Genomic DNA, 9857 nt, shown 5'->3' with positions numbered 1-9857 from the left:
CTATAAAATAAATATGGTTTTATCGATTTAGAATTATTCTGGATCCCTTTTTAGTTTCTCAAAGAAAAATAAATCATCGATATCCGATGAAAAAAAGAGGTATAGGCCTATAAACTGAAATAAAATATGTTATCACGTATACAGTATAATTATTTATTTTATTATTTGCTTTAAATTTACTTAATCTTGGACTATAGTGATATTAATACTAAATGCCTCCGTGTATATGTATGTAATTTGTACGTTTTTGCTGCTGTGTGAATCTGTTTGTAACGTCTAACCTCACCTGCCCCTTGGAAACACAACTTCCACACCTTATCTGCGCCGTGATATGGGTAGTATTAGTAATAATAATAATAATAATAGTAATAATAATAATAATAACCAAAGTAGCCTAAAAATCTGATTCAGATTTTACGGGTTTCGAATTGCAGCCGTCCGCAGGTGCCCTTTGAGAGCGGTTTTGAAGGAGTCAAGGGATTTGCGTGTCTTAATGACTGTTGGTAGGGCGTTCCACATTTCCACATCATATCATAACATGCATAACCTGACAGACAACACAGACATTAAACTCTGTCCATTATTAATGTCATTTTTAATGTTTGTGTTGGAGACAAAACAAAATATTGAATTGTATAGCGGTATATGAGGCGTAGCCGGCTATAGCGCCCCTCAAAACAAATAAACTACAACAACACATCAGCTGTAGTCCTTAGGGGTTCTCTCACGTGGTTTCCGCTTCCTGTTTGTGTGGCTGCCTGCCTGCCCTGGGCTGAGGGCTCGGCATCAGATCCAAGATGGCGGCCATGCAGCAGCCTGACGCCAGGTCTCTGTCCTCTCTGTGTCCAGAGTTCATCACCTTCTCCGCGAGGGACACCGCCAAGGTCAGTGGCACGACGTCACCACGCGTCACGAGGCGGGTTTTGACGTGTCGACGACGTCATTGACGACGTCACACTCCCTGTGTGTGTGTGTGTGTGTTTGAGCCCTGAAGCTAAGCTAGCTAAGGCTAGCAGCCTCTCCCCACTCTGTCTGTCTGCACTGCAGGCTAACATGCTAACAGCTGTGCTAATAAGACAACAACAACAACAGTGCCTTATTTAGTGATTTAGTTACGTTTGTTTTGTCTTTTTTAGACGTTTTAATGACAGATGCCTGTCTGTCTGTCTGTCTGTCTGTCTGTCTGTCTGTCTGTCTGTCTGTCTGTCTGCCTGCCTGCCTGCCTGCCTGCCTGTCTGTCTGCCTGTCTGTCTGTCTGCCTGCCTGCCTGCCTGCCTGTCTGCCTGCCTGCCTGCCTGCCTGCCTGCCTGCCTGCCTGTCTGTCTCTCTGCCTGTCTGTCTGCAGGCTCGAGCTAACAGCTGTATTCCCTTGCCTTGGCTTTTCATAATAACATGTTTATTTTGTAAATAACTTCAACGACGTTAGGAGTCATATTTTGACATGCAGCATTTAACTACCGTTTCATTTCATATGGTTATAATGTGGTTATATTATTCATGTATAAAACGGAATAAGAAATTATTATTATGACTGAATCTAGCAAAATAAACTAGAATAAACAACAGTACAGTAGTACAGTAAGCATCCCGTGGATGAGGTCGTTGTTTTATTGTCGTCCCTGAACTATAAACTGCGTTTAGGATGCAAAATGCACCCTGTTTTAATCTCTGGGTTCTGAAGGAGTCATGGTTTGTTTTAATCTCTGGGTTCTGAAGGAGTCATGGTTTGTTTTAATCTCTGGGTTCTGAAGGAGTCATGGTTTGTTTTAATCTCTGGGTTCTGAAGGAGTCATGGTTTGTTTTAATCTCTGGGTTCTGAAGGAGTCATGGTTTGTTTTAATCTCTGGGTTCTGAAGGAGTCATGGTTTGTTTTAATCTCTGGGTTTTGAAGGAGTCATGGTTTGTTTTAATCTCTGGGTTTTGAAGGAGTCATGGTTTGTTTTAATCTCTGGGTTCTGAAGGAGTCATGGTTTGTTTTGATCTCTGGGTTTTGAAGGAGTCATGGTTTGTTTTGATCTCTGGGTTTTGAAGGAGTCATGGTTTGTTTTGATCTCTGGGTTTTGAAGGAGTCATGGTTTGTTTTGATCTCTGGGTTTTGAAGGAGTCATGGTTTGTTTTGTCGATGTTTGTTTTAATTACTTGGTGTCAAAGAGAGAATGTGTTCTTTTTTCCATGACACGTAAAGATGTGATTTAACCCAGTCAGTCCCAGTAAAGATGTGATTTAACCCTGTCAGTCCCAGTAAAGATGTGATTTAACCCAGTCAGTCCCAGTAAAGATGTGATTTAACCCAGTCAGTCCCAGTAAAGATGTGATTTAACCCAGTCAGTCCCAGTAAAGATGTGATTTAACCCAGTCAGTCCCAGTAAAGATGTGATTTAACCCAGTCAGTCCCAGTAAAGATGTGATTTAACCCAGTCAGTCCCAGTAAAGATGTGATTTAACCCAGTCAGTCCCAGTAAAGATGTGATTTAACCCAGTCAGTCCCAGTAAAGATGTGATTTAACCCAGTCAGTCCCAGTAAAGATGTGATTTAACCCAGTCAGTCCCAGTAAAGATGTGATTTAACCCCGTCAGTCCCAGTAAAGATGTGATTTAACCCAGTCAGTCCCAGTAAAGATGTGATTTAACCCAGTCAGTCCCAGTAAAGATGTGATTTAACCCCGTCAGTCCCAGTAAAGATGTGATTTAACCCAGACAGTCCCAGTAAAGATGTGATTTAACCCCGTCAGTCCCAGTAAAGATGTGATTTAACCCCGTCAGTCCCAGTAAAGATGTGATTTAACCCAGTCAGTCCCAGTAAAGATGTGATTTAACCCAGTCAGTCCCAGGTCTTGATGCCGTCGTAATGACTGTTTTTACACTTGCTGAAAATAGCCGATGTACAAGCTCACAACGCGTCGCACTAGTCTGTGACTAGATCTGCTATTTTCAGCATGTGCAACCAATTGTAAAATGACTTATACTGGATCTCTTGTCCACTATAGTCCCTTACTAACATTTTAGTCTAGTTTTTATGAAATTGTCGGTATATTTAGTCTTTTTCTGCCCCCTCAATGTCCTAACTCTTCTATTAGATGGCTCTGGGTTTCTGCCCCCTCAATGTCCTAACTCTTCTATTAGATGGCTCTGGGTTTCTGCCCCCTCAATGTCCTAACTCTTCTATTAGATGGCTCTGGGTTTCTGCCCCCTCAATGTCCTAACTCTTCTATTAGATGGCTCTGGGTTTCTGCCCCCTCAATGTCCTAACTCTTCTATTAGATGGCTCTGGGTTTCTGCCCCTCAATGTCATAACTCTTCTATTAGATGTCTCGCTACGAGCTTGTAGATCTGCTATTTTTGAAAAATCTACATGACATAGAAACATAGCTTTTTCAGAAAACTGTCAGGATGTAGAAGAACATTTTGTAGAATCTGATCTCAGGTCAGAATGGGTTAACTCAATGTCTGCCAACGACTTAATTAACTGCTTTTTTAGCAACTCCCGTAGCGCCAACGACGTCTTAATCGCCTTTTTAAGACGCGTATAACGTTGGGCAAAAAAAATAAAAATAAAATATTTTTTTTTATAGAAACTGGCACTCAGGGTCTTTTTTTGCGCCCCATAGTGGCGATGGAAGAGTCAGTGTTTGTATTGAGTTTGTGCTTAAAATGTACTGTAATTCTGCAAACTGTTAATACATATTTCAATCAATCAAAACCTCCCCCTCCCCCTCCAGTCATGGCTGGATCAGTCCCGGGACGTCCTGGTCTCTCAGCTCTACGGCCACCTGGCCTCCTACGTGTCCCGCATCTACTGCCCGGGTCCCGGGGACCTCCACCCCCAGAACCAGGACCTGCTGACCCAGACGCTGCTCCTGGCGCCCCTGGAGTGGTTCCTGTGTGGCGGGGAGGACCCCGCCGTGGGCCTGGCCCGCCTGGAGGAGGGCCGGGCGCCGTCGCAGCTCTGTGGACACGTGTTCAGAGTGGGAGAGCCCACCTACTCCTGCAGGTAGGAGGGGGGGAGGGGGAGGGGTCTGTGGACACGTGTTCAGAGTGGGAGAGCCCACCTACTCCTGCAGGTAGGGGGGGGAGGGGGAGGGGTCTGTGGACACGTGTTCAGAGTGGGAGAGCCCACCTACTCCTGCAGGTAGGAGGGGGGGGGGTCTCACCGTAGAGACCGTAGGAACCAAATGGACCCTTGTTGGGTCTGTAACTCTTGAGAGTGTACGAATGGAACCAAATGGACGCTAACGGGTCCATGTGGTTCCATTTGTGGGGACGCTGTGGGTGCTGGCGGGGGGGTGGGGGGGGGGGGTGTTCCCTCCTCCGTGTCATCAGTGCCCAGACCCGAGGTGCTGTGGGGGGGGGGGGGGGCACTGTTATAAAGTGTACAGGTGATATCTCCTCTGTGTGCAGCCGACCCACCCTGTGTTCTGTGTGTTTCAGGGAGTGTGCAGCCGACCCACCCTGTGTTCTGTGTGTTTCAGGGAGTGTGCAGCCGACCCACCCTGTGTTCTGTGTGTTTCAGGGAGTGTGCAGCCGACCCACCCTGTGTTCTGTGTGTTTCAGGGAGTGTGCAGCCGACCCACCCTGTGTTCTGTGTGTTTCAGGGAGTGTGCAGCCGACCCACCCTGTGTTCTGTGTGTTTCAGGGAGTGTGCAGCCGACCCGACCTGTGTTCTCTGCATGCAGTGTTTCCTGGGGAGCGTGCACAAAGAGCACCGCTACAGGGTAACGCACGCAACGCACGCACGCACGCACGCACGCAACGCAACGCACGCACGCACGCATGCACGCACGCATGCACACACGCACGCACGCAACGCACGCACGCACGCACGCAACGCACGCACACACGCACGAGAGCTGTCATATGCAGCTGTGTGTTATGTGTGTTCCTGACATTTGGGGACAAGCAGCAAATGTACTTTTATCTGGCAGGAATATTGTCAATTATACATTAAACGGGTCGTTTCGAGGAAGCGATCTGATTGGTTGAAACAGCCTTCTAGCCGTGGTTCAAACCAGCACCGTTCACCACCTATAATCAAAACAAATGATTCAGCTGCTCTGTTCTCCCAGAGCGCTAGCAAACTCGGTGGCTAGGCTAGCTAGATGACATCTGTCATTAAAATAAATATGTTTTTTCAGCGATTCTCTTAGTTGTAAGGGTAACTTTTGTATAATTGTGTGTGTGTGTGTGTGTGTGTGTGCGTGCGTGCAGATGACTACGTCAGGTGGAGGAGGGTTCTGTGACTGTGGAGATGACGAGGCGTGGAAAAAGTCTCCTTCCTGTCAGAAACACCAGCCGGGCATCACTGACTCACTGGAGGTAAACACACTGTATACGGTTACTGTACGGTTACTGTACGGTTACCGTACGGTTACCGTACGGTTACTGTACGGTTACTGTACGGTATTATTATAATTTACTCATGATCAGAGCTTCCGTTGCTCCAGACTGTACGACGGAAGCATTTATATTGTACTCATTATCAGAGCTTCCGTTGCTCCAGACTGTATGACGGAAGCATTTATATTTTACTCATGATCAGAGCTTCCGTTGCTCCAGACTGTATGACGGAAGCATTTGTATTTTACTCGTGATCAGAGCTTCCGTTGCTCCAGACTGTACAACGGAAGCATTTATATTTTACTCATGATCAGAGCTTCCGTTGCTCCAGACTGGATGACGGAAGCATTTATATTTTCCTCATGATCAGAGCTTCCGTTGCTCCAGACTGTACGACGGAAGCATTTATATTTTACTCATGATCAGAGCTTCCGTTGCTCCAGACTGTACGACGGAAGCATTTATATTTTCCTCATGATCAGAGCTTCCGTTGCTCCAGACTGTACGAGGGAAGCATTTATATTTTACTCATGATCAGAGCTTCCGTTATTCCAGACTGTACGACGGAAGCATTTATATTTTACTCATGATCAGAGCTTCCGTTGCTCCAGATTGTACGACGGAAGCATTTATATTTTACCTCATGATCAGAGCTTCCGTTGCTCCAGACTGTACGAGGGAAGCATTTATATTTCACTCATGATCAGAGCTTCCGTTGCTCCAGACTGTATGACGGAAGCATTTATATTTTACTCATGATCAGAGCTTCCGTTGCTCCAGACTGTACGACGGAAGCATTTATATTTTACCTCATGATCAGAGCTTCCGTTGCTCCAGACTGTACGACGGAAGCATTTATATTTTACTCATGATCAGAGCTTCCGTTGCTCCAGACTGTACGAGGGAAGCATTTATAGTTTACTCATGATCAGAGCTTCCGTTGCTCCAGACTGTACGACGGAAGCATTTATATTTTACTCATGATCAGAGCTTCCGTTGCTCCAGACTGTGAGACGGAAGCATTTATATTTGACTCATGATCAGAGCTTCCGTTGCTCCAGACTGTACGACGGAAGCATTTATATTTTACTCATGATCAGAGCTTCCGTTGCTCCAGACTGTACGAGGGAAGCATTTATATTTTACTCATGATCAGAGCTTCCGTTGCTCCAGACTGTACGACGGAAGCATTTATATTTTACTCATGATCAGAGCTTCCGTTGCTCCAGACTGTACGAGGGAAGCATTTATATTTTACTCATGATCAGAGCTTCCGTTGCTCCAGACTGTACGACGGAAGCATTTATATTTTACCTCATGATCAGAGCTTCCGTTATTCCAGACTGTACGACGGAAGCATTTATATTTTACTCATGATCAGAGCTTCCGTTGCTCCAGACTGTACGACGGAAGCATTTATATTTTACCTCATGATCAGAGCTTCCGTTGCTCCAGACTGTACGAGGGAAGCATTTATATTTCACTCATGATCAGAGCTTCCGTTGCTCCAGACTGTAAGACGGAAGCATTTATATTTTACTCATGATCAGAGCTTCCGTTGCTCCAGACTGTACGACGGAAGCATTTATATTTTACCTCATGATCAGAGCTTCCGTTGCTCCAGACTGTACGAGGGAAGCATTTATATTTCACTCATGATCAGAGCTTCCGTTGCTCCAGACTGTATGACGGAAGCATTTATATTTTACTCATGATCAGAGCTTCCGTTGCTCCAGACTGTACGAGGGAAGCATTTATATTTCACTCATGATCAGAGCTTCCGTTGCTCCAGACTGTACGACGGAAGCGTTGGAAAATTGCGAGAGGCAACAGTCTGGCCAGACTACTGGCCAATGCCAAATTGTCGTATTGTGGACACAGAGAGTCGACCAACATTTCACTTTCACATACAGACAAACAGACAAAAATAACTGTCGATCTTCAGTTAGTTTCTATAGTGTCCACATTAACACTCCTGCCGGCTTTGGCAGCTACCATGCAGTGTGCGGCTGAGACAGTTTTTCGTTATTAACCCATTCTGACCGGGCACCCATTATTGTGTTAGCATCATGTTATGCTTTACCTATTGAAAAATAGCAGATCTACAAGCTCATATCGCGCCACCGAGTGGCGCGATACGAGCTTGTAGGTCTGCTATTTTTGAAAAATTCGAAGAACGACTGACATTTTTAGAATCTGATCTGATGTCCAGTGGAAACCTCGTATGAATCTGATCTCAGGTCAGAATGGGTTCATCAGACCAGTGTGTGTCCAGTGGAAACCTCGTATGAATCTGATCTCAGGTCAGAATGGGTTAAACACTATAAGCGACAGCGTACTACCAGATGTAGATGAAGAGGTCTTCACCTACATCTGGACTATGAACTTTTACCGTCTCAAATTTGTAATAAACGGAGATTGTGGCTAAAGCAAAATGAAAAGTTGCTGTCACAATCCTGACTAACCGTGCGTGTGTGCGTGCGTGCGTGTGTGTGTGTGTGTGTGTGTGTGTGCGTGTGTGTGTGTGTGTGTGCGTGTGTGCGTGTGTGTGTGTGTGTGTGTGTGTGTGCGTGTGTGTGTGTGTGTGTAGGACCCTCTCTCTCAGCTGTCAGACGACATGACAGCTCGCTGCCACAGCGTCTTCACCATCATCCTAAAGTACGCCGTGGACATGTTGACCTGGGACCAGGAGGAACAGCTCCCCCTGGGGCTGGAACCACGGTACTGCACGCACGCATGCACCAAACTACTAGCCTGGTTAATAGACCAGACTAATATCGCACGGACCGCGGGATATTAGTCTGGGGAGGCTCAGCTTGGATTTCATTTCCAGGGCGGCGGGTTGAAACATTTTCTCTTTGACGCAATTGGTCAGAGCTACTGTCAGTCGAAGGTCTCAAGCATTGAAAGTCACTGTACCAAAGCCCGCCCATATTGCATACCGTGTCCCGATTGGCCGCCCCATTTCTCTGGTGTAGGAAATGGGCGTACAATTGAGCCTCTCCAGACCGTAATCCGCCGGCAGGCAATTTTTTTTTTGCCAACGGCTGATTCGGTCTGGTTTATTAACCAGGCTACCAAACTACACGTGTGGACATTATAGATAGATAGATAGATTTCTTTATGTTTGTGTCATGCACCAAAGGCGCCCAGCCCACATTGACTTACAGGACACACCATATCATTGCTTCAATATTGCATTGTGTACAAGAAACAGGTTTGTTTTGTTGTTATTCCTTTTTTTTTTTCTTTTGTTTTACACAAACAAAACATTCTGCCTTATTTCCCACGCTTTGCATAAAAAGTCTGCCAAAGCAAAAATACCTTCAACTTCAGTCCTCCAACCAGAAAAAGTCAGCACAGATGGTTGTCATTTTACAAAAATAATACATGTCTTAATTCTTCATATAATGGGCAGTAAAACAAAAAATGAATTTCATTTTCAATTTCTTTCAAATCACACACTAGACAGACTCTGTCCTCCTCAGGAGTACCAATGAATCTACCCGTTTCTAAAGCTAACGGTATAAGGTCCCAGAATGCAGCTGTGCACAAAAAGATCTCTGACTTTTGGATATATTATTTTGTGTAACATAAGGATCAGGGCCATAATTATTTTTAATAAGACGATATGTTCTTAGTTTTGGTTTGTACCATAATTCAACAGCCCAACTCTCCTATTTATACATTGTTTTGTTTTCACTTTGACCCGCCCGTTGTGGACACGTGGCTTACAGAGTAATGTCTGGTAGAGAAACAGAGAAACAGAGATGTGGCTTACAGAGTAATGTCTGGTAGAGAAACAGAGAAACAGAGAAACAGAGATGTGGCTTACAGAGTAATGTCTGGCAGAGAAACAGAGATGTGGCTTACAGAGTAATGTCTGGCAGAGAAACAGAGATGTGGCTTACAGAGTAATGTCTGGTAGAGAAACAGAGATGTGACTTACAGAGTAATGTCTGGTAGAGAAACAGAGATGTGGCTTACAGAGTAATGTCTGGTAGAGAAACAGAGAAACAGAGATGTGGCTTACAGAGTAATGTCTGGTAGAGAAACAGAGAAACAGAGAAACAGAGATGTGGCTTACAGAGTAATGTCTGGCAGAGAAACAGAGATGTGGCTTACAGAGTAATGTCTGGCAGAGAAACAGAGATGTGGCTTACAGAGTAATGTCTGGTAGAGAAACAGAGATGTGACTTACAGAGTAATGTCTGGTAGAGAAACAGAGATGTGACTTACAGAGTAATGTCTGGTAGAGAAACAGAGAAACAGAGATGTGGCTTACAGAGTAATGTCTGGTAGAGAAACAGAGAAACAGAGATGTGGCTTACAGAGTAATGTCTGGCAGAGAAACAGAGAAACAGAGATGTGGCTTACAGAGTAATGTCTGGTAGAGAAACAGAGAAACAGAGAAACAGAGATGTGGCTTACAGAGTAATGTCTGGTAGAGAAACAGAGATGTGGCTTACAGAGTAATGTCTGGTAGAGAAACAGAGATGTGGCTTACAGAGTAATGTCTGGTA

At 45.0% G+C, this 9857-nt stretch overlaps 1 protein-coding gene across 1 annotated transcript in view; it reads left to right on the top strand.

Annotated features, from left to right (window-relative positions):
• The first annotated feature begins 791 nt into the window (after positions 1–791).
• ubr2 (ubiquitin protein ligase E3 component n-recognin 2) overlaps positions 792–9857 on the top strand; it is a 94015-nt gene continuing 84949 nt past the window's right edge. Inside the window, exons 1-5 of the mRNA XM_080782475.1 lie at positions 792–884; positions 3720–3991; positions 4634–4712; positions 5206–5313; positions 7925–8055. Of these exons, the coding sequence (XP_080638601.1) occupies positions 798–884; positions 3720–3991; positions 4634–4712; positions 5206–5313; positions 7925–8055 (677 nt within the window). The 5' untranslated portion in view covers positions 792–797. The remainder of the gene's footprint in view (positions 885–3719; positions 3992–4633; positions 4713–5205; positions 5314–7924; positions 8056–9857) is intronic.

This window comes from Protomyctophum bolini, assembly GCF_963924005.1.
Source record: "Protomyctophum bolini genome assembly, chromosome: 14".
NCBI lineage: Eukaryota > Metazoa > Chordata > Actinopteri > Myctophiformes > Myctophidae > Protomyctophum > Protomyctophum bolini.
Note: the sequence above shows the minus strand (reverse complement) of the source record. Positions and strands in the feature narration are given on the sequence as shown.